The following is a 26,100-nucleotide window of genomic DNA, read 5'->3' as shown; positions in this document are numbered from 1 at the left end:
AAAGTACCTAGTCTCATCTCATTCACACCAAATACTCTGAAAACACAATCTGCTAGGCAAGACAAACCTGGCCCTGTGGAGAGGCCACAGCCTGCATGCAGACCTAAGTTTACTCGGTCTCAGCTGATGACACTCGGCATCAGAGGGCCATGGCAAGGATTCAATGGCAACAGTAAATTGTGTAAAAAAAAAAAAAAAAAGCTTGAAAGAGAGTAAGGAAAACAACTGATGTCAGCTTTCCTCCACTGTTCCAACATTATGACAAAATTAGTTCTTTATGTAAGCAATAAAAATTGTTAGAAATCAGGTTTCATTTCCTTAGAAGAAAATTAAGTTGCTCCCTAGAGGAAAAGGCAATTGTCATTTCACATCGGACAACTCATCACCTTCCAAAAGCTGGGTAAGATGATTTCATTTTTAATTTTAGATCCAGCCTAAACTTTCATTTTAATCCCCTCGGCATTGACCAACATGGAATTAATGTATTACCATAAGCACAATATTTGGAAGTTGAAACTGCTAATATATTAGAGGTTAATAGCACACGAACTTTGAAGACTGAGTATCAAATATGAACATACGACGAAACGTGCCAGTGAGCTCCAAATGCTATCACAGTATAATTCTCCTTTACTAACGGCAGTGTCATTGGAGCACACTTATCTTTTCATAAGAAACTTGGATTGCAATGGCACTTATTTTAGTATGTTTAATTTGGCTTACAATTTGTGATTTCATATAAATATTTATACAAAAATGCAGAATGTAAATGGCTACCATCGAGATTTTTAGAACAACAGCTTGCAAACTAAATTTTAGGGGCAGACAACAGGAGGTGGGGAACTGGTTACTTTCTTGCCCTTTAAAAATAATATTTTTTAAAGGCTTCTGTTGTAGTAACTGTCAATTTTAGAAACATTACTTGATAACATGTCTCCCAAATCTGACTTGCTACACTTTTTTTTGGAGACTGGGTCTGGCTCTATTGCCAAGGCCGGAGCAGTAGCACAATCAGAGTTCGACTGCAGCCTTGACCTCCCAGGCTCAAGCCATCCTCCCGCCTCAGCCTTTTGCAGAGCAGGGACAACAGGGGCACACTAACACATCCAGATAAGCTCACTTTTTTTGTTGTTGAGGCAGGGTCTCAGTATGTTGCCCAGGCTGGTCTCTAACTCCTGAGCACAAGCAATCCTCTCACCTCAGCCTCCCAAAGTGCTGGGATTATAGGTGTGAGCCGCCATGCCCAGCCTCACATTTCAGTTTTTAAGTCATTATGGAACAAGATGATGGACACTAATTTTTAAAGAACCACCGTTTTCTAAAACAATTCCCTAGCCTCCACCTGCCAAATAATACACAGAAAGAATTATATATACCATTTTCTGGAGAAAGTTTGTCATAAGCATCTTCATAAATGTAATTTCTTCTTATTGTGACATTAATTCCATCCAGAAATGGACCATCTCCTTGAACTTCTTGCTTATCTGCATAAATCAACCTCTGAAAGATCTAACAAACAAGGAAAGCTGTAAGGTTATTAGAAACAAAAGACCTCTTACAAGCTACCAAAGAATAAACTGCTAAATCTTATCTTTTGTATCTTCATGAATTCTGAAATAAATGCTAATAGTCAAGGTATCAAATCTTGATTTTTATCAACAAATGTATAGATAATATATAATGTATATAATATTTAAATATTTCTAAAGCTGCTCCTTTGCCCAGTTTAAAATAAATTTAAAAAATCCGGCCAGGCACACTGGCTCATGCCTGTAATCCCAGCTACTTGGAAGGCTGAGGCACGAGAACCTCGTGAACCCGGGAGGCAGAGGTTGCAGTGAGCCAAGACTGCGCCACTGCACTCAGGCCTGGGTGACAGAGTGAAACTCTGTCTCAAAAATAAAATAAATTTAAATTTAAATTTAAACCCCTTGCTATAGAATATTTTCATTTATAAATCCTTTATAAAAACTTAGGTAGTGAGGAAAGAACAGCTTTGTAAAAAGCTGTATACTAACACTAGTAGAAATATCTCTGACAAAATTCAAATAATTTTTTGATGTTAAAAATCCAGTAGAGGGAGCTCAGGAATTATGTGAGTGAGTGAGTGAGTGGGAGAGAGAGAGAGAGAGAGAGAGAGAGTGTGTGTGTGTGTGTGTATACGCACGTGCAGGGAGGGTTTAGTGAAGGGACATGAACAGCTTCAAAAGAAACTCTTTTGTTCACCATATAAACAGAGTGTATAGGCCTAAAAAATACACTCTTGAAGCCATTACTGAAGAACGGAACCAAGTAATCTTTAGAAATTTGGTAAAAATAGTTGACAAATAAAAACAAAACATTTTAAAATTTGGAAACATATATAAACAAAGGTTTGTACATCAAAGACACCAGACAAGGAATTAAGATATTTGTCCATTTCTTTTTTTACAAAAAGTAAAGTGGCCGGGTGCAGTGGCTCACGCCTGTAATCTCAGCACTTTGGGAGGCTGGGGCAGGCAGATCACGAGGTCGGGAGATCGAGACCATCCTGGCTAACACGGTGAAACCCCGTCTCTACTGAAAATACAAAAAATTAGCCAGGCATGGTGGCACGTGCCTGTAGTCCTAGCTACTTGGGAGGCTGAAGCAGGAGAATCGCTTGAATCCGGGAGGCGGAGGTTGCAGTGAGCCAAGATCGCGCCACTGCACTCCAGTCTGGGCGACAGAGGAGACTCCATCTCAAAAAAATAAAAAAATAAAAAAAAAAAGTAGTGTTTCCAGGCCAGGTGTAGTGGCTGATGCCTGTAATCCCAGCACTTTAGCAGGTCAAGGTGAGATGGTGGCTTGCGCCCAGGAGTTTGAGGCTGCAGTGAGCTATGATCACAGCACTGCTTTCTAGCCCAGGTGACAGAGTGAGATCCTGTCTCAGAAAAATAAAGACAGCGTTTCTGATAAATAAACATGAATGTACAGAAGCATATCTTCACAAAAAATTTGCTTTTTCAAAAACAATGCAAAATTTCTTCCCCCCTTTGAGATAGGTTCTGGCTTTGTTGCCCAGGCTGGAGTGTAGTGGCACGATCTTGGCTCACCGCAACCTCTGCCTCCTAGGCTCAAATGATCCTCCTACCTCAGCATCCCAAGTAGCTGGGACTACAGGTACACGCCACCACGCCCAACTAACTTTTGTATTCTTTGTAGAGACAGGGTTTCACTGTTTCCCAGGCTGGTCTTAAACTCATGGGCTCGATCCACCTGCCTCGGCCTCCCAAAGTGCTGGGATTACAGGAATGAGCCACTGTACCTGGCCAAACAATGCAAAATTTAATAGAGAAAAATGATGTCAGACCCTCATTATAAGAAATCTATAGTGTTACTGGCTTTCAATCGGTTGTAACTAAGAAAACACTTTCAGTTTGTAAAAAGAGGTATCTGGTTGGGTTTTATAAATCATTCTTAGCTATTTCAGCCTAATGAGAAAAGTATGTTATGTAATCAGCCAGGCACTAGGCACCTTTAGAGATTTCTCTGGTGGGTGTGTGTTAATTTCTTAACACTAATATGATACGTAGTGCCAATAAAGAAGCCAAATTGCATACCTTTACTCGTTCCTCAAATGGAACCACAAAAGGCAACTCTGTCAGGACAGCAAGCTGTCTTTCCTCAGACACAGACAGCGGCGGGGACTCCAAACCCACTACAACACATTTTAAAACCTTAATTAGTTCACTTGTACTTTCCCCTGCATTCCCACTGACAATTCTTAAGGTGAAGATTCTTGAAATCATCCTGATTAACTCATTTATCTAAATCCAGTTCCATGAACACATCCCCGCCTCAGGCAGACCCATGAGCCATGCACAGTGCAGGATCAGCACAGTAGCTCCCCGAATACATACCTTGATCGAATATTAAAGATGTCCTAATCAAGAACTACACTTCCACTCCAGCTGTCTAGCACGTCTCAAGTGCACAGCTAGCCCGAGCACTGGCAGTGAGGCCCGAATGCAGCCAGATCCAGCAGTGGGAGGTGCCCTGGCCACCCCCGACCACCTTCGTGCCCTTTCCCTCCTACTATGGCAACAAAGTTCCTCCCAGACCAGGCGTGTGTGCATGAGATGGTGCCTGGGAGAAGGCTGTATACACAGTAGGCCCCAGGCAGTATTTCATGAATAAACACATATCCCATTCCTTTCCAACAATAAATCATAACTTGGCCTCTTAAAACTCATTTCAAGGAGCTGGGGATGGCAGCTTATGCCTGTAATCCCAGGCTGAGGCGAGAGCATCCCTTGAGCTCAGGAGTTTGAGAAACTGAGCATCACAGAGAGACCTTGCCTCTACAAAGAAAATTTTTTAAAAAATTAGCTGGGCATGGTGGCACGCGCCTATAGTCCCAGCTACTCAGGAGGCTGAGGTGGGAGAACTGCCTGAGACTGCGGAGTTCAAGGCTGCAGTGAGCTGTGATTGCACCATTGCACTCCAGCCTGGTGACACACTGAGACCCAGCCTCAAAAAAAAAGAAAAAAGAAAAAAAAAAAAGTAAAGTGTTAGGTGAAGGTATCTTAGATATCACATCAAAAGCACAATTTCATTAAAGAAAAAAATGGTAAATGGGATTCTATCAAAATTTAAAACTTCTCCTCCTTGAAAGACACTGCTAAGAAAAGAAAAAAGACAAGCCACAGATTGGGACAAAATATTTGCAAATCACATATCTGATAAACTATATCCAGAATAGCTTTATAACTCTGAAAATTCAATAACTAAAAAACATGTTCACAGGCAGTGTGCAGTGGCTCACACCTGTAATCGTAGTACTTTGGGAGGCCAAGGTGGGAAGATCCCTTGAGCCCAGGAGTTAAAGGCCAGCCTGGGCAACATATGGAGATTCCATCTCTACAAAAAAATTAAAAAATTGGCCAGGTGTGGTGGCACATGCCTGTGGTCACAACTACTTTGGAAGCTACGGCAGGAAGATCGCTGAAGCCCAAGAAGTCAAGGCTGCAGTGAGCCGTGATTGCGCCTCTGCACTCCAGCCTGAGCACACAGTGAGACCCTGTCTCCAAAAAAAAACAAAAAACAACCAAGAAAACAAAACAAAAAAACAAATTCATGAAAAAGATGCTGAATATCATTAGTCGGCTGGTAGACACAAATTAAAACCACAATAAGATACCATTTCCCACCTTTTATAATGGCCAATTTTTTTTTTTTTTTAGACAGTCTTGTACTGTCACCCAGGCTGGAGTGCAGTGGTGTGATCTTGGCTCACTGCAACCTCCACCTCCTGGGTTCAAGCGATTCTCCTGCCTCAGCCTCCCAAGTAGCTGAGATTACAGGTGCCCGCCACTACGCTCAGCTAGTTTTTTGTATTTTTAGTAGAGACGGGGTTTCACTATGTTGGTCAGGCTGGTCTTGAACTCCTGACCTCCTGATCCGCCCACCTCGGCCTCCTAAAGTGCTGGGGATTACAGGCGTGAGCCACCACGCCTGGCCCATAGAATTTTTTTTTTAAATGACAACTGTAAGTGCTGGTGAGGACTGGGAACAACAGAGGCTCTCATTCATTGCTGGTCTGAATGTAAAGCCGTGCAGCCACCCTGGAACACAGTTCTGCAGCTTCTCATCAAGTTAAACATAAACTTGCCAAATGTCTCAGGATTCTTACTCCCAGTGAAACTTACTCCATGTCAAAACAAAATGTATGTTCACAGAAAAACCTGTACATAGATGTTTATAGCAGCTGTACTCGTATTCCCAGAGACTGAAAAAATAACCAAATGTCTTTCAAGCAATGAATGGATTCACAAACTGTGGTGCATCCCCACACTGGAATACTGCTGAGCAACAGAGGGAACAATCAACCCACACAGCACCCTCAAATGCAGCGTGCTGACCAAAAGGAGCCAGGAGCAGACTACACAGCATGGTTCCTTTTGGAGGCCTTTTGCAAAAGGCAAAGTGACAGGACAAAACAGAAATGGGTGGCTGCTGAAGAGGTGGCCGCAATGGAGCTAGAGGCAATTTTGTGGGTGATGAAACTTTTCTACATGGTAGCTCCTGCTGGGAGTGACATGGCTGTATAAGTTTATGAAAAATAACAGATCTGTAGATTAAAGGAGTGAATTTGACAGCGTGTAATTCATACCTCAGTAACCCTGTGTCCTAGAGAACTCACCGTCCAGGGTGGACTGCAGCGGGCCTATCCTCCCCATCCGCCGGAACCTCCACACATGTCTGGATGCTGGCACGTAGAGCTGAGTGACCTGTCGGGGGCAATCCTGGTTCAGAACTCCCCTGTGCTCTAGCACACACTTTGACCTGATCACACTTGAACAGAATTGGTGCTGGACATTTCTCTACCGTGGGCTGGGCCCTCTCTCTGACCTCATACCTTCATGTCCCCTTTTGCTTTACCTTTTCAGGTCCTCTCTCATGCTAGCTGTCCTTTCATACTTTTATAGTTAACTATGTTTTCTAATACGCCCCAAAGAAATCTCTAATTGTTTTATTTGATGATGCATAATATCTAAACATAGTAAAATAATATAATTGCTTTATGAAGCAAAATAGATCACTTTAAAAATTAAGTTATTATTATCAAAGATTCACTTTCTAGTTTTTTTTTCAATTTGGTTGAGGCAGTATTCAAATAAAACAGACACAGTATATTTTCTCAAGTTATTTTTCATCTGTCAGTTCCTCTCATCCCTTATTTTTGGTCCTTACAATTTTTTATTTTTTGATACAGGGTCTCACTCTGTCACCCAGGCTGGAATGCAGTGGTGCGACCTCAGCCCACTGCGACCTCCACCTTCTGGTTTCAAGCGATCCTCCCACCTCAGCCTCCTGAGTAGCTGGGACTACAGGTGTATACCATCACGCCTGGTTAATTTTTGTACTTTTTGTAGAGATGGGGTTTTGCTATCTTGCCCAGACTGGTCTTGAACTCCTGAGCTTAAGCAAGCCACCTGCCTCAGCATCCCAAAGTGCCCGGGTCACAGGCGTGAGCCACCACACCCGGCTGGACCTTGCAATTTTTTTTTTTTTTTTAGATGGAGTCTCATTCACTCTGTTACCCAGGATAAAGTGCAGTGGCCTGATCTTGGCTCACTGCAACCTCTGCCTCCCAGGTTCAAGGGATTCTCCTGCCTCAGCCTCCCAAGTAGCTGGGATTACAGGCACATGCCACTATGCCTGGCTAACTTTTGTATTTTTAGCAGAGATGGGGTTTCACCATGTTGGCCAGGGTGGTCTCGAACTGACCTCAGGTGATCCGCATACTTCGGTCTCCCAAAGTGCTGGGATTACAGGTGTGAGCCACCGTGCCCAGCCACCCTTGCAATTTTTAATGAAGAAACTTTCATCCTGTAAAATTTCCCATAATCTAGATTTTGCTAATTGCACCCTCATGGTGTTGTTAAAGATGTACTTCTAACCCTATGTTTCCTGTAATTTTGTAGTTAGATGTAGAGGTTCCACCACATTTAGATTTAACGTTCTGGCGAGAACGTTTCCTAGGTGGTGTGGGATGCTCGATCACTGAGAGGCCCCATCTCTGCTTTTCACTGCAGAGGTGAAACCTACTTCAAGTGTGGGTGTGTGCACCGTACTACCAGCTGGTGATGAGATAAGGGACTTGTGCCAAAATATAAATCAATTAAATCACTAAGCACACTGCTGGGTTCAGCTGACATTTTCCCATCGCACAACTTTCTGGAGTAAGGAAGAGGTGCAGCTATTTGCATTCTGGGACCAGACCCTCCTCTCCTGGGAGGCCAACACACCATCTCAGACCAGCAGACCCTAGACATGCGCCGCACCTGGAGCGGCGCCGCCCTGGTCATCTCCTTCACCAGAGCCTGCAACAGGCTGATTCTAGTTTGCAAAAATCCTTTTCATGTAGTACTGGCTGGAATACTTCTATGCAAAAGATCACACACTATCTGTTTTGTCTGAGGTACAGTTTATTAATGAAAGGTGGGTTAAATGCTTGAGTACTTCTTTTTTTCAAAACAGTATTCAAAATAATGAGATGGTTCCTTTGCATCCTACAAATATGATGACGAAGGGTTTTGTTAGCACCCTCGCGAACTCAGAGTTAGCTGCTTTCATGAATGCTTCAAGTTTCTGCCCATGACCAGCTAGAGACAGGCTCCTAACCCTGTCTCCCAGCCCCAGCCACCCTGCAATAGCTTCCTTGCTCTCCAGCATGACAGAACACTCCACACCCATCTTGTAGGGTGTCTTCCCCAGACCTAGAACCAAGCACCCTGCCAGGACTCCTTCTTTTGCTGTGAAGCGACCCCGGCCTGGGCCCCAGAACTGTTCACTGCTGGGGGATCTGCCACCATTGCTCTACCTTGTCAGTGGGCAGAGTTAGAAGCAACAGGCTTAACTCACAAATATCTTAGAGGACATAGTCATGCTTATAAAATTGTTCTGAAACACTCCTGTTTTCTCTCCTCAAATATTTCTGTGACATGGTTTCTTTTTTTTTTTTTATTTTTTGAGACGGAATCTTGCTCTGTCGCCCAGGCTGGAGTGCAGTGGCGTGATCTCGGCTTACCGCAACCTCCGCATCCCAGGTTCAAGCGATTCTCCTGCCTCAGCCTCAGTCCCAAGTAGCTGGGACTATAGGCGCACACCACCGTGCCTGGCTAATTTTTTTATTTTAGTAGAGACTGGGTTTGACCATGTTGCCCAGGCTGGTCGCAAACTCCTAAGCTCAGGCAATCCACTTGCCTTGGTCTCCCAAAGTGCTGGGATTACAGGCATGAGCCACCGCGCCCGGCCGACATGGTTTCTTTTATACCCTCCACCACTCCATCTCCTACTCCCAAGATTCTGAAATGAATCCAGTTATGACTTTTTCTCAAGAACTGAAAATACCTTATGTCCCTCTGTTAACATCACTTATATTTTTTGTTTTTTCTGGAGACAGAATCTCGCTCTGTCACCCAGGCTGCAGTGCAGTGGCACGATCTTGGCTCACTGCAACCTCCGCCTCCAGGGCACAAGGGATTCTCATACCTTAGCCTCCTGAGTAGCTGGGACTACAGGGGGACACTTACCATGCCCGGCTAATATTTGTATTTTCTTTCATTTTTCTTTCTTTTTTTGAGACGGAGTTTCGCTCTTATCACCCAGGCTGGAGTGCAATGGCACAGTCTCAGCTCACTGCAACCTCTGTCTCCCAGGTTCAAGTGATTCTCCTGCCTTAGCCTCCCGAGTAGCTGGGATTACAGGCGTCTGCCACCACGCCCGGCTGATTTTTGTATTTTCAATAGAGATACAGGGTTTCGCCATGTTGGCCAGGCTGGTCTCGAACTCCTGGCTTTAAGTGATCTGCCCGTCGGCTTCCCCAAGTGCTGGGATTACAGGCGTGAGCCACCGTGCCTGGCCACTTAAATTTTTTACTAACGTATCATACTACTGAATCTGCTTTAGATGTAGGTATTAGTAATATTCAAATTTGTCTCTGTTCTTTTAGAAAATCAAGGATAAAGGACTGGTGTGGTGGCTCACGTCTGTAATCCCAGCACTTTGGGAGGCCAAGGTAGGAAGATCACTTCAGGCTGGGAGTTTGAGACCACCACGGGCAAACATAGCAAGATTCCGTTTCAAAAAAAACCACAAAAATTAGGTATAAGATCTATCTCTTTTAAATACTAGACATATATTAATACTAATAAAAGCAAAATATTTTTCAACCTCACAAAGAATCATTAAGGTTTTAATATAATCTCAGGTTAAAAAGGAAAATTGAGGATTAATAACTCAGAATATCATTTTAAGTCAATGATACTGCTATATGTTCCATTAAGAAGTTGGCGTAAGAGTTAGTAATAAGGTTTATCATTACTATTTAGTCATATGAGTCATAAAATAAATAATTTTAAAGTGCTTAATTCTTCTCTCCAGAAAGACACAAGCTGAATGTATTTTTTAATGATAAATATTAAAAAGATCTTTCAATAACACCTTATCTGCTTTAATATCTTCTTGTTCTGACAGCCAGTGGTTTGGAGGACAAAAATTTCTCCTCGTGTCTCTGGACTTCAACATTTTCACTAGATTGGTGATAACCTGAAAAGAAAGAACACATCCGCGTCACACACGTGAGCTCGGCAGCACAATGCACAGTGAGCAATACATTCACTCAAGGAGGAGCACACAGCGGTGGTGCAGGAACCCACGTCGAGCCGGACACCAAACCCGCCCACAGAAAAGGGCCTCTTTTTGCCATCACAATAATGTATACAAAGCAGTTATCTGCCAACAAATATGTGCAGAACAACAAACACATGTACATGATAATTTTTTAAGTTACAACAGAGGTGGTGATTAAGCTTTGAAACACAAATTTGGTGGGAGCTACATGGTAAGAACCCATGAACACAAAGAAGGAAAGAACAGACACTGGGATCTTCTTGAAGGGAGAGGGTGGGAGGAGGGAGAGGGCAGAAAAGATGACTACTGGGGACCGAGCTTAATACCTGAGTGATCTAATGATGTGTACAACAAACTCCGATGACATGTTTATCTATGTAACAAAACTTCACATGTACCCCCAAACCTAAAATATTAAAAAAAAAAACACCCACGAATTTGGAAATGTCTTAGCTCATCTGAGTTCTAATGAAAGATACCTCTAAGTGGTGCAATTTTGTAAAACTTTTTCCTGAAAGAGCATTTCTGAGTTTTCTGAGAAATAATGTACTAACGGCACTAGGGGAAAAAAGCAGCACCCCAGATATCACTGTCACATCTCCCAAAGAGAAAACAATTGCAGCACTTGCCTCACGTAAGCAAATGAAGTCAGGTCTGTGATCATAACTCCAGAAAAATCGAGTCTGATCTCCTTGATAACCTTTCCAAACAGTCTGGCCTGGACACACTTCACTATGTCATCACAGCTTAGTATTTTATTATGGTTTTAAAAAATTACAATATTCTTTCAGAACAGTTCCTCTCTGGTTGTTGTGCAGTGAGTTCCTCACAAATAGAATCCAACTAGCCACCTTGGAACCTAGCAGGTACTAAATGACTGACTTGAGATCAATAATTGTAAATTTTATAATACATGATTAAAGAGACATAATAGCATTCCTTTAAAAAGACCTGAAGTTCTCTACCGACTAGAAATGCATTTTGTAATAAACAAAGATAAACCAAAATTGTAAATCCAACATGTTAAATGTCTACAACCAGGATTGGATCATATAACTACTACTGAGCTCAAGACGGCGTTTTCTGAAAAAGTCGGCCAGGCCTGTATGCATGCTGCCTCTAATTAAAGACAATGGAAATCACCACAGAAAAAACAAAATCAGGACAATCTGATTTATAATATACCCACCGGCTAGATTAGAAATAACATTTCTAATATACATCTATTATATATACTAATTTATATAATTTATATTATATATATTATACGATTTATATTATAATTATAAATCGTATAATATATACTATGTATCTAGTATATATAATATGTAAATTTATAATATATCTAATCTACACTGGATACATTATATTTTATAAAGATCACACAATCAATTGTTGAGATTTCCCTTTAAAATTCCATAATTTAGCATTTACATACAATGAAATACAAATGCTTATTTCATGAAATGCAAATCCAAGGCATGCAGGGATACCAGAAATTCTGTGTGCCCAAGGAAAAAGGGGAAGGGTACTTGGGTTGATATCTCAGGCCACTACAATGTGGACACCCCTTGAATGACCTACCCGTGGACAGAGAAAAAGTGTTATTCGAGCAATTTGGTCATGCAGATAAAACTGCATAGTAAAAACCCACTCAAGATCAAAGATGCACCTTTGTAAGTGGTGGGTATTTCATGCCAATTTAGAAGTGGCGATTCTCTTCTGGCATTTTAAAACCTACCACAACGCTATGGAAATACCGTCCTTCTTCAACGAGTAGAAATGTTTAGTGAAGTAATCAGGGTAAACTGGAGTCAGCTATTCCTTGACCCTTGACTCCATGGTGTTGCTCAGGGGCTCAGCTGCACACACAACATCTTACAATTAATGGTTTCTTATGCAGCCTAGGCAGCCTGGGGAGAGCCTCATTATTGGTTCTGTCTGGTTAACTGTTTGGCTGAAACAAAGTACTGTCATTGACCTAATACATTAATTCTTGAAAGTCATTCATTTTACTCTTCAAAAGCAAAGATGAAATCTCAATGAGCTACGCTAATTACATGTGCTATCCTTGTATGGGATAAATTCAGGTAGTCCACACAGAGCACACACCCTTCCAAAAGGAACAGAAGTACAATCTTTTTGTATGAAGATGATCATGTCTGGTCTTTCCATTTTTGTGACCAATTAAATTGATACTTTAAATAAATCCAGATTTAATAGTTACCATGCTGAAATTAGCCCTTTCATAATCACCCCAACCGTTAACAAAGGTCATGCTTTCTGACATATTTACATATTTAATTGCATCATCCCATGGAATCCTGGGGTCTCCATGAATTTATCATCCCCAAGGAAACTTAGCTTTATTGAGGGGGTAACTTGCTCCAGGTCAGGCAACGGAAAGATCAGGTCTGCCTAACTCCTAGATATCTATTTCTATTCAATCTCTGTTCATGAGAACATATATTTTCTACAGATTACAAACATTATCAAATTATATGAGACAATTAAGTTCTCATTTACATTCTTCTACTAAATTATTATACAATTAAATGTTAAAAAAATTTCAATATAGTGTATCCTCTTTCATATTTCCTATCCTAAATATGAAAAAAGAAGTAATCACATGTTACCAATATAACATGCCAGTACCATGGATCCTTGGTGAATCAAAAAAAGGCGGTGGAGGGAGATGGGGAGAAAGGAGGAGGAAAGGAGAAGGTAAAAAAGTGAGTCCAGCCAAGGGAGTTATGTTAAGGATGGGATATCAAGATAAACGGCACTGTGGTAATGCATGGTTTAATAAACATCAAATAATATATTTATTTATATCAAATAATATATTTTTAGAAGAATGTCCAAAATATTGCTTTCTTTAAAGTATGTCCACAATATTGCCTGGGACATAACTACATTTTTTAAAGTAATTGTGATTTATCCGTAATTCAATTTTAACTAGGTGACCTGTCTTTTTACTTGCTAAATATGGCATGACTAGTCCCGGACCAATTCCCAAAATACTTATGTAGAATATCAAATACCAAACCTTAAAATTCAACTAAGAACATTTTTCCCCCCTTCGTATCAACTATTTTTCTCCTAAGTTTTAATGAAAAATATAAACATGAAAATTTGACTGGATCCATTTTGTGATCTCGAAACACCTTAACACATTCCTTTTTTCCACATTCACTTTCAGAATCACAAACTCAACTGCTCTGCAAGTATCTAGCACCAAAAAGGGAAAGTTTGTAGAGGCAACCATGCCAAATCACATAAAGTGACTAAATGTGCTCAAAGTGAGTTATCTGCAGGGTTAGGCCTGTGGCTCTTAACCTTTGCAGCATTTTAGAATCACCTGGAGCACTAAGACAAGCCCACCACAGGCGTGCCGCCATCACTGACTCGAATTCAATTAGTCTGAGGTGGAGCCAGTCGAGTTTTCAACTGCTCCCCCAGATGACTCTGATAAGTAGTTACGACTTGAGAACCAGTGTGGTAAGTTATATGAAGTAAGATAGCAAACACTGGAACAACTAGCTGTATCTAGCTGAATATACACAATTTTAGTGGATTTTAAGTTCTGAAATACAATAGCATTATGTCCATCTGATGTGTTAACTCTTGTCCCTCCTCTCATGTTCTTCCACGCCAGATCAAAACGTTACATTAAATAAATGCAGAAACTAATACATTATTCAAGTACTAATAAATTTATTCAGAAATGCACACACTGCCGGGCGCAGTGGCTCACACCTGTAATCCTAGCATTTTGGGAGGCTGAGGCAGGCAGATCACTCGAGCCTAGGAGTTCAAGACCAGCCTGGGTAACATGGCGAAACCCCATCTCTACAAAAAATACAAAAATTAGCCGGGTGTGGTGGCACATGCCTGTAGTCCCAGCTACTCAGGAGGCCGAGGTGAAAGAATCACTTGAGCCTGGAGGGTGGAGGTTGCAGTGAGATCGAGCCACTGTACTCCAGCCTGGGCAACAGAACGAAACCCTGTCTCAAAAAAAAAAAAAAAAAACCCCACAAAGGTACACAACAGTTACACATGCTCTATTATGTGCCATTTAAATGAAAAATAGGTGATGCTGTAAGCAGGTTTCCCTTAACCCCAATATTAAAAAGATCAAGTAGATAACTGCTTAGAAACATACCAACTCATTATAAAAATCACACTTGACAACTGTTCAAGGTAAACATTGTAAATTAACAGGCACTGTTTTCACAAGATCGCTATGTTTGAGAGTTCATGGCAGTGATGATCATAAGAAAATCTTGCTTAACTGACCTTGGGGAAATATTCTTACGCACTAGCTATATTATCACAAATGTATATATAAATTAGATGACAAGGCTATTAATCTTAAATTGTGACATTTCTGTATGGAGATGATGGATATTTAGATATAGTATTGCAACCAAAAAATTAAGTACATATAGTCCAAGTTTTGAAGGACAACTAAAAGACTAAATTGCATCATAACATAAAATAAAAGTATCTTTTTTATCTTAAATGTGATATGTAAAATCTGGTAACTAAAACCAAACAACGGAGTTAATTTTTTTTTTCTTTCTAGAGTAGATCTAGTCCTGAAACCAGATGAGTTAGTTTTTTAAAAAGCAAAATACAAAGCATACTTAGCATACAATTTCCAGGTTCTGAAGTGCAGTAAATGTGTAATGTGGGAAATACATCAAATGAGAATGGATTTTTACAATTTGACTTCATAAGAAGAATATATAAAAGTAACATGTCAGAAAAAGCTCTAAGAACATGACCTCGTTGGAAAACAACCATTCTCCTCAAGTGAGTCAAGTGCCAGACGACGCAGCAGCTGGTGCTTCTCTCCTGTGTGCTTCCACAGGACCGGCCTCTGCGGTTTGCTGTTTCCCACTGTCATTAGCTGAATGCATGTCTCCTTCACTACGTGGTGATACTGCAGGAACAGGCACCCTGTGTGAATTCATTTATGATCCCTTAGCATAGAGCTGTGTCACTATGGGTGGGATGAATACTGTGAGTGTTCAAATAACTGAGAATAAAACACTCTAACCTATGAAAGTCATGAAGTATCTGGTATGCACTGCTGCTGTCAAGGGTTAACCAAATTTTATATAGCCCTTAGTTACCACTTGTTAACCCATTTATGCCTAGTGTTCCATTACCGGAACGCTAAGCTTGTGGGATTTATATTCTACTGCTCAAGGTCATTGCCAAGGCCTGATTTTTCACACAAAAAATTTGCAACCTCTGGCATAAACGGGTTAAAAACTGGAGTATTTTGAAAAACAGTATTCTTCAGCACATATTTAAAACACTATAAAATTACTGCATATAGTATCCACTTTAGTAGTCAAAAAACAAAAACAAAATCAATCAAAATCTTCAATAACAGAAAAGGATATGGCACAGCGCTACAAGCTTTGGATCTCTTGGTTGTAACATAGACAGTCAAATGGCCGCATGTTAGGATTATATTAACAGGGCACTGCTGTTGCTTTATTACTTTTTAAAAATAGCTTTTTGGAACTGAAAAAATACAACTTAACCACTAAGGAAGTAAAAAAATCACTCACAGTATGGCGCTCTCTCTCTCTCTCTCCAGACTTATGGATAATGAGGGCATGAGAACCTTCCTCCTCATTCCCTGCCACTTCCTCCTGTTTCCCTATCACAGGAGGTAACTCCTGTTAAGTTTGGTAGATGCACACAGACATCTCAAAACAGGATTTCCTATCTCATCAAGCTAAAGTAATTATAGCTCTAAATTACACTTCAAGGAGTTTATAAATTTGATAAATGCATAAACTGTTTTAGCAGTGTCAAGGCAGGGCTTAGAAAGTGACCTCAATTCTTACAGTGACAAAGAAAGATGACTCTATCCACTTAAAATTCTATGCTCTGTGACCAGCCAGTAGAGCCTCTCATACAAATGACTTTGGGAGGACCATGATAGGACTGAAAAATGAAATGGTCGGTGTTGAAGGAGTCAGGTCTCATCATTTGCAATTCTGTCAAAATCAATGGAAGGCAGGAGACATGGGCAAAACGCTTTTGCGTTCTTTGGTTGATTCCACCTCGAATTCTTCAACTCACATTTGGCACAACAGTAATATGAAAAATGCTGATAAAATCTGTATTCTTTTCAGAAGGGGAATGTAGAATAGCAGCTGGTTCTACCATCATATACATGACCTCATCTGTAAAACAAATTATAGTATCTTTCTCACAGAACTATTGTATTAAATGAATATATGCAAAACTCTTAGAATACTGCCTAAAACACTGTTAACTACAGAGGTGTAAGTTCATACATCTTCATAATAGAGATAGTATTTTCTTAAAAGAAAAGCTAACAGCAGCTGATTACTCAAAAATTATGCAGTGATTTTTATTTTGGGGGCTCAGCTCAATAGCAGGTAACATAAAATGGTTTGGGGGACAGGTGACCAAAGAACAGAAATCCTTTAAAAAAAAGGTCTTTAAACAATTCTAAACTCAAAAGGTCTTACAACAACTTGATTTCAAACCTAAAACAATCACCACCAACAACAAAAAAAAGGTAAATTTTCACCCTCTTTTTTTTTGGAGAGAGTCTCACCCTATCGCCCAGGCTGGAGTGCAGTGGCGCTATCTCGGCTGACTGCAACCTCTGCCTCCCGGGTTCTAGCGATTCTCCTGCCCCAGCCTCCCTAGTAGCTGGGATTACAGGCGTGCATCACACCCAGCTAATTTTTTGTATCTTTAGTAGAGATGGGGTTTCACCATGTTGGCCAGGCTGGTCTCAAACTCCTGACCTCGTGATCCACCCGCCTTGGCCTCCCAAAGTGCTGGGATTATAGGCGTGAGTCACCACACCCGGCCTTGCCCTAACTCTTAAAACTTTCAATGATTAATAAAGTGGCAGGGAGTCATTTTGAGGCATAAAAAAATTCTGTACAAACTCTTCATTTAACGCTTAACCAAAACAAAATAAGGCCAGGGTGGAAAATATCTTATATGGCATTATTAAGTTCAGAGATTTCTACATACTAAAGATAAGCCTGTCATGGAAATTATGAAACTCTCAACAGGTGCCATAAAACAGTGAAATTATCTGATATCATACACAACACCTGATATTGCACATCATGGAAAGCTTAATTAACAAAGACCCCAGGGTTTCATCAAATATTGAAAGGAAAACAAATATGCTACCGTTAACACCCACATCCAGGAAAAGCTTATGTAAGAATTATAGGTTTTAAATAGGTGAGATTGCTTATTTTTTAACATAGAAAAATTGCAAAATTGTCCATCTTTAAGAAAGGATATAGTAAAGGCTTACCACGTGACCGTCCCAGTTTACTTAGGAATACAGAAATAGGTAATTAAAATAAATTGTGCAAACATATATTACATCAATCTGCCCAAATTATAAATTCAACGATGCATTAGGACTGTATTCAGTGCAATCAAAACATTATCAGTTACGGCTGCTGCTGCTAATGCTCATGCTCCTAAGAGAAATGTGTTGTAAAACCAGGCAGAACGGGCTGGAGAGAGACTCTGGTGGACTTGGAGGGTGAATACACATTCCTTAATTAGCCCATCAGGTTAAGTGCAAGCATTAATGGGCCCTTCCTAAGTCTAGCTTGACATCTTTCTCCAAACATGGCCAAGAAGAAAGTTCCATTAGCAATATTAATACAAGCTTAGTTGATCATTTTCATTCAATTAACTTCTTTCAATTAAATAGATAGCTTGACAAAAGCAGTGATAAAAGACCCAAAGGGACAGCTGATGACTCGAACTGAACATTAGTGTGCGAGAGGTCGCTGGTATTAAACGGACTGTAAATCTAGCATTCAATTTGGAAAATGCATTTCTTCTGCTCTCACTCCTTTAATGAGCAATTTTAGCTGACTAGATGTGTTTGCTGCAGAAATTTCATGGGAAGTCAAGCACCCTTTTCCTTTTCTTTTTTTCCATCCCAACAGTTACATTCTCACTGGTGGTGGTTTCCTGCCAACATTCCAGCCACAGTAACTCAAAACTTCACTTTCTGGTTAAGAACGAAGATATGTTAAAATAATTTATATACAACTAGTATTAAAAAATTAATGACCTACTTTACGTTGTTAATCAATTTTTGAAAGGTTTGAAAAAACAATAAAATCTAAGAAATATTTAGTGAAAAATAAAAACATTTTAAAAACTGTATTTATATTTCATCGTGTCACAGTTAAGTAGTTAGGGCCACATAGAAAAGATGCATGTAACAAGGTTTAAAAACATGGTTTTAAGTGACGCAAATGTAAATTAAAATGAAAGTAATTTTAGTTAATTAAATTACCTTAATTAATCAAAAGTACTAAAATTACTTTTCTTAATTAAAAAGTTATATAGGCCAGCTGCAGTGGCTCACGCCTATAATCCCAGCACTATGGGAGGCAGAAGCAGGAGGAATCCATGAGGCCAGGAATTTGAGACCAGCCTGGGTAACACAGTGAGACTCTGTCTCTACAAAAAAACTAATAAATTAGCTGGGTGTGGTGGCATGTGCCAGTAGCCCCAGCTACTCAGGAGGCTGAGGTGAGAGGATTGCTTGATCCCAGGAGTTCAAGGCTGCAGTGGAGTATGATGGTGTCATTGCACTCCAGCCTGGGAGACACATCAAGTCCATGTATAAAAAAAAAAAAAAAAAAAAAAAGTCTTGCAAATTAAAACATGTCTGAAACAAACCTGCATTTTTATTCCTCTGCAACGAGTCAAGACAAAAATTTGTATATTTTTCAATGTCAGTAAACAAAAAAATACATATACTCTATACCTTAAATAACTGAATCCATCTTTTCTGTTCCATCTGTATGCATTGTTGCATTTCAGAGCTAGTAGTAACTCCAATACTCTGAAATGCTGTAATATATTCTTCTCGAACTTCTGGCTTGGTTTCTGGATAAGCCAACTTGATGATCCCCAGGCATGCATCTCGAAGGCATCGAGACAACATTATCAGCTCTTCTAAAGTAAAAGGCATCATTGATGATTGTCTTTGACCTACAACTAAAAAACATAATCCAGTTTTCTACTGTTTCTTTTTTCCATCTTTTAACACACACTGAAAGACTTAAAAAGCTTAAAACTTTTCTACTGTCTATGAAAACTGATGGGCCAAGTGGCCAGCAGCAAACTGGTTTCTCAAAATCCTTACCTTCTATGGGATCACCGAAGAATTCATTATCATGTATGGAAATTAGTGAATGACTAAACAAGGAGCTAAAAAGGTAAAAGAGTGGGATGATTCGACTAGAATCTTCAAAAGACATAGGAGAACCCCTGGATATCACCTGAAGCAACGGTACCATAGACCTTGAATTAAAGAAAAGAAGAAAAAAACCAGTCACTTTAAAATTAGTCTTAGTTTGGGAACTAATTAAAACATAACATCAAACAAATATAATCAGGGAAAGTAACATTTGCATTAGGAATTAAACTATTTAAAGGCAAGGTAAAGTCACCATGGCAATGCAGGTTAATAAACAGCATAGATTAATACAAAAAATAGCATACCAACCCATTAATCTTCACTAAGGTTTCTGCTACCTGTATCAACTAGATAATGAAGTTACTAAGAGTAAGCCAGTCGTTCCCAGGCTAAGGCCCCAAGAAGAGCTCTAATAAGGCCACTATTCGAGACACACATGTACTTTACTCTTATGAGGAAACCATCCCCCTTCCCTTCTACTCAACATATTTAATAAAGGCAAATCATTCTGGTCTCAGGAAAAATTTATCCAGCGACTTAACTTTTGGTAACGTTGAAAGCTATTCAATATTGAAGCCAAACTGGAACCTCAAGAAACAAAGTTTCCAGTTCTCTATGGTGGCCTTGCTCCCACTGTCCACTTTATTCACCAGCTCCCATCCTGCTCCTGCTTTCACAGCAGCTAAGGTGGTCTTAGCAGCCTCTTTCACCCATCAAGAGCTATGATATATTAAATTAATTAGCCAGGTGTGGTGATAGGTGCCTGTAGTCCTTCCTAGTTACGTAGGAGGCTGAGGCAGGAGAATGGCTTGAGCCCAGGAGGCAGAGGTTGCCATGAGCTGAGATTGCACCACTGCACTCCAGCCTGGGGAACAGAGCCAGACTCTGTTTCAAAAAAAGTTTAAAATATTAAGAGAGAGAAAAAAAAAAGGCTGGGTATGGTGGCTCACGCCTGTAACCCCAGCACTTTGGGAGGCCGAGGTGGGTGGATCACAAGGTCAAGAGTTCGAGACCAGCCTGGCCAACATGGTGAAACCCCATCTCTACTAAAGATACAAAAAATGAGCTGGGTGTGGTGGCACGTGCCTGTAATCCCAGCTACTTGGGAGGCTGAGGCAGAGGAATCACTTGAACCCGAGAGGCGGAGGTTGCAGTGAGCCGAGATCGTGCCATTGCACTCCAGCCTGGGCAACAGGGCGAGATTCCGTTTCCAAAAAAAATAAATAAAAAAGAGCTACGATATATTAAATTGACTTATTTCACCTAGAACTTCTTCCTTTTCTCTCGTTTTTAAGTCTGGTTCCTTGTCTTATGGAACATTTAGCTAACAGGCTCACCTGCAAGCTCTTTCTATAAAGTCCATGGTCCCCTCTACCAAGTCAAATCAATCACAGGTTAACAGACACTGTGAGCAAGATCACTCTCTTATCTCCCCAAATATCCATTTCCACAAAACTACAGGTATATATTAGATGAGATGTAACCAGGAGTCAGGATCTACAAATCATGTATGAAAGCAAAGCAGAAGGTAAGGCCACTTGTTCTAATTAGCAGGGCCGTAAGGAGCTTGGCTGAGCCACCTGGAGCTTCTGAGTCTCCATGGTGCATGGTTCAGGGGAGGGCACTGCCATCATCAACCGCTTTGAGAACAGGAACCCATATGTGCACCTGAAACTGTGTTCCCACAGAGAAGATACACTATGTCCACATGCTACACAACCTGAGCATACATGATCCATGTTTGCAGTTGTGATACTCTGCATTTAGCACTATGCTGAACGGATTCATCAATGAATGAATGCCAGTCTTCCAAAATTTAAACGTTGTGGGACATTCAAAAAGGGACAAAGCACAATTGTCCTACCTCATTGCCAAAGCCAGGATGACACAAAGAGGTTGTTTATATGGAGGATAAAAAAAGCATGGGGCTGCCTTAACTGGACAGGGGTGGCTTCTTTCAACAGCCCTGCCTATGACAGCTGGAGCCCACTCCTGTGTCTTGCTGAGCCTGCTTTCCACTGTTATCCCTGACAAGAATCCTTGTTCTTGTACTGTTATCCCTGACAAGAATCATCACCACCAACACATCATCAGTTATGCACACATATTGCAGGATGCATAAAATTCTTATATTGGGTCCAAAAAAAAAAAAGGGACAGGGTAATTAACCAACAAAAACTTATTTGTCCTCTTCAAACCCCCTGTGAAACAAGCAAAAGGAATGCATCATTTTTACTTTAATGACAAAAACTGGGATTGGCAAGAAGGATACATGCCAATGCTGCCCTGCAGACAGGGCACAAACGAGACACAGGTCTCTTAGTTCTCTGCTGACCACTCTTTCTGCTATAAACACTGACTCAAATATTCCTCTGAAAACAGGTCAGTCTCAAAGACTTATGTGCAAATAAAGTCTGCAACTTACTGTAATGGAAAAGACACTGATTCACACATAACTCAGGGGAGCTAGGTGAATTACTGACCATCAGTGAGACCCGAGGCAATCCCTAACCTCTGTCTAGATCTTGAGAACAAGGGTTTTCAAACTGTGTGCCTGTGGGAACCACTCCTCCTCCTCGTCCAATGTCCCCCACCCTTGCAAAGAGCTTTTATTCTTAAGAACGGATTCTTGCTTTAACAGGTTTTCAGAATACTACTGTAGACTGTTTTGAGATTATTTATCAAACAGCCAACACCAGCACCTACTGCCCACACTGAAGACATCTGGGCAAAGCATCTCTATGTTATGTTGTAGTCAAGGGATGCCTAATGGAAAACAGTACCAGCTGGCTATGGGTTCCTTCATCTTCAAGAATAAGGAAACTAAACTGGCTGATTTCAATAGCAAGTATTGAAAATGAGGTAAATGAATAAAGATGTTATTTGCAAAATGTCTGATGTGCCAAAATTCACTATCCATCTGGAGATTGTTTAAATGTGGTCTGCTAGACTGGGGTGAAGAATAGTGCTTCTCAGTTGGCCCCCAAACCATCTGTACCTCAATCACCTGATAAGCTTGTGAGGTTGCAGTCTCCAGGGTTTCTAACCCAAGTCTTAGGGCAGGACCAGAGAAGCTGAATTTTTTTTTTTTTTTTTTTTTTTTTTTTGAGACAAAGTTTCCCTCTTGTTACCCAGGCTGGAGTGCAATGGCGCAATCTCGTCTCAGGAGAATATGCATTTTAACACGCTCCCCTGATGATACTTCTGCCCACTAAAGCTGTAAGTCCTAGCAATGCAAGCCTTACTATGAAACTATTTTTGACTTAAATTGAGTGCCAGTTTCAGAAAATCAGTTATTTCATTTTAAACTTTATTCCCAGTAGGAAATATGAGACATATACAGATGGTGCCTGACTTACAGTGGTTCAGTTTGGGATTCTGCAACTTCAAGATGGTCATAGGTGATTCCCATTCAGTAGAAACCGTACTTCGAGTATCCATAAACCATTCTGTTTTTATGCTTTCAGTATAATATTCAATAAATTACATGGACATTCAACACTTTATTATAAAATTGGCCTAGTGTTTGATGATTTTGCCTAGCTGTAGGCTAATGCACATATTTTGAGCACGTTTTAGGTAGGCTAGGCTAAGCTGTGAGGCCTCAGTAAGCGGCCAAAGGAGGCAGATTGCTTCAGCCTAGGAGTTTGAGACCAGCCTGGGCAATGTGGTGAGACCTCATCTCTATGAAAAGAGATGAAAACGTATTAATACACTGTCAGTTTCTTGAGGGACTTCATTCTAATAAATTAAACAAGTAAAAAGACATTCAAATTATCAAACTTTTAATAAGATTTGTAAAACTACCCTATCATAAAATAGTATTAATAATTTAATATAATTAACAATATCCCACTTTTCTTTCACACACCATGACTCCATTTCCTTAGCAAGAGACAAATGCCATAAACAAATAAGCAATTATCAGGCAGAACTATGACAGTGTTTCTGTTGCTAAGCTGGGGCACTTATGGGTAAACGATAATTTCCTGTCCTAATGATTCTCAATCCCCTTCTGCCCAAAACAAACCTGTCACTAATGAAAACCAAGGCTGGCGTAGTCAGAAGTGGCTGAAATGCACCAAAAAAACACAACAAAACATACTTAAAATCTTGTATTTTGGTTTGGAAATGAAAGAAAAGAATTTCTCTAGACAGTAAATCATTCTAGGAGTCTTTCATCTCTGCTTTAGCCACCCACTGTTGATGCAAGATAACTCACTTAACCTTTATGAGTTTCACCAGTCACAGCGGCAGCAGTAAAACTCCCCTTTCTTCACTTAAGATTCAATTAAAAAAATGAAAAATTTGAAGTAATAATATTGAGAAACTGACATTCCCCTTTCATTAGTATGAACTGTTTTGTCCAGATGATTTGAACACCAGTCCCATTATAAAGGGGCTGACTGTGCCTGGCTGAATAACACATGAATATCTTTTGCTCTACATATTGTATGAAAAAGCTCAAAATCCAGAAATCTCAACAAGAGTTTTCATTATGACTGCACACAGCAAGTTAGATTGCAGATGAGTGTGTTTATATTTTAGATATACCACCCCAACCCACCAAAAATTCTTTCTTCTAACTTCTTGTTCCTAAAAAGAAAACAAGACAACTTTCTACACTCTTGCCCTACAACTGAGATGTGTCTTCCCACCACTGAATGAGCTGGTTCACAGCATGGAGTCAGTAACAGTGACTGCTATTATCACTACTACCATGAGCATGACACACAGTTGCATCTTGTAAGTTTAGTCTCCAATTAACTGAATTACACACTTCATCTTTTCCGATTACAGCACAGGGGGATTGGCATAGACTTCTTTTTTTCTTTTCTTTTTTTCTTTTTTTGAGAGGAAGTCTTGCTCTCACCCAGGCTGGACTGCAGTGGCATGATCTCGACTCACTGCAACCTCCACCTTCCAGGTTCAAGCGATTCTCCTGCCTCAGCCTCCCAAGTAGCCGGGATTACGGGCACGCGCCACCATGCCCGACTAATTTTTGTATTTTTAGTAGAGATGGGGTTTCACCATGTTGGCCAGGCTGGTTTCGAACTCCTGACCTCAGGTGATCCGCTGGCCTCGGCCTCCCAAAGTGCTGGAATTACGGGCGTGAGCCACCGCACCCGGCCGGCTTAGACTTCTGGCAGAGGAAAAATTCAACAACAGAGTACTAGGCTAAGTCAGTTTACCATGAAGGATTTTAAGTATGAAATTCCTACCTATTACATACTCAATTAAAATATGTATGTCAAAGATGATATTTTTTAAATTACATGATTCAAGTAAGAAAAATCAAATTATTTCAACAAATGTTTAAAAACTTCTACACTGTTCTAATGTTTGCAGCAGTCTTTAATTTACTTCAAATCTGTATTTTCACTGTGAAAAGAAGAGTAAAGTCATATGGAGCAAAGCAATTTCCAAATGTCTGCTTTTTTAAAAACATGGCTAGGATATTTAAAGGAAACTTACCTTCAGATAAAACCATACTCTCTATAATATATACAGATAAGTAACTGTTAAGATTAGACACTGATTTTTCTTTTTGTGCAACTGAGACCATCTGGAACTTACCTTCTAATATGAAATAAGCCCAGTATAAGCAGGACTTAAAAACAGGTTCTGGCAACATTTTTGATTAGGCCGCCACTTCCTGTGCCCTTGAGCTCAATTTATAAGTCTGTATAATACATACCCTGTGATCATCCGTGTTGACATGGAAGATATTAGAAACCAAAGATGTCTCAGAAACCTGGCATTAAAGGCTAAACTGTAGAGAAGCCTAAAAAGGAATAGGAGAAAAACACAGAACAGTAAAGCAATTACTTATTCAAAACGTTTCTTAAAAAAAAAAAAAAAAGCGATACACTGAAGATCAACGTACAATTTAGCAAATCTCTGTACTAATACCACAAAAAGCTGCCTCAGACAACCAGCCATTTGATGAGACACCGAGACACGGCTCCCAAAGGTGTAAATCTGCGCTGTTACCAAGCTAGGAAAGCCCGCCCTCCCCTCCCCTGTGGCTGTGAGACCTACCCCAAAAGATAAAGATATAAGCTGTTTTCATGCACAAGTTGAACCTGCTCCCCCTCTGCTACATATCGTATTAATATATCACAATATTATAATTACTCTTGTTATTACTGCTTATACTTTTCTTTTTATTTTTTTTGAGACAGGGTCTTGCTCTGTTGCCCAGGCTGGAGTGCAGTGCCACGATCTCGGCTCACTGCAACCTCCACCTCCTGGGTTCAAGGGGTTCTCCTGCCTCAGCATCCTGAGTAGCTGGGATTACAGGTGCCCGCCACCACGCCTGGCTAATTTTTGTATTTTTAGTAGAGATGAGGTTTCACAACGTTGGCCAGGCTGGACCTCAAGTGATCCACCCGCCTCAGCATCCCAAAGTGCTGGGATTACAGGTGTGTGCCACTGCACCTGGCCTACTTAACACGTTTAAAATTTGTAAAATATTTAGTGACGGACTCAAGTCACTTTTCTTGAAATACAAAAAATGTGTTGTTAACATCTCAAAAATAAATCTAAAAAAATGTATCTTAAAGATTTTTAGGCCAGGCACGGTGGCTCATGCCTGTAATCCCAGCACTTTGGGAGGCCAAAGGAGGCAGATTGCTTCAGCCTAGGAGTTTGAGACCAGCCTGGGCAATGTGGTGAGACCT

At 40.4% G+C, this 26,100-nt stretch overlaps 1 protein-coding gene across 5 annotated transcripts in view; it reads right to left on the bottom strand.

The window, feature by feature from the left end:
- The window catches only part of UBE3C (ubiquitin protein ligase E3C), a 131,322-nt gene that overhangs the window by 42,857 nt on the left and 62,365 nt on the right, over positions 1-26,100 (bottom strand). For all 5 annotated transcript variants that reach the window (XM_528010.9, XM_054655423.2, XM_016958504.4 and 2 more), the window contains 7 exons: positions 25,116-25,202; positions 19,364-19,521; positions 18,983-19,215; positions 9,970-10,074; positions 6,164-6,251; positions 3,582-3,679; positions 1,377-1,509 (listed from right to left, as the gene is read on the bottom strand). In XM_528010.9, the coding sequence (XP_528010.4) occupies positions 1,377-1,509; positions 3,582-3,679; positions 6,164-6,251; positions 9,970-10,074; positions 18,983-19,215; positions 19,364-19,521; positions 25,116-25,202 (902 nt within the window). The remainder of the gene's footprint in view (positions 1-1,376; positions 1,510-3,581; positions 3,680-6,163; positions 6,252-9,969; positions 10,075-18,982; positions 19,216-19,363; positions 19,522-25,115; positions 25,203-26,100) is intronic.

This window comes from Pan troglodytes, chromosome 6 (genome assembly GCF_028858775.2).
Source record: "Pan troglodytes isolate AG18354 chromosome 6, NHGRI_mPanTro3-v2.0_pri, whole genome shotgun sequence".
Lineage (NCBI taxonomy): Eukaryota > Metazoa > Chordata > Mammalia > Primates > Hominidae > Pan > Pan troglodytes.
Note: the sequence above shows the minus strand (reverse complement) of the source record. Positions and strands in the feature narration are given on the sequence as shown.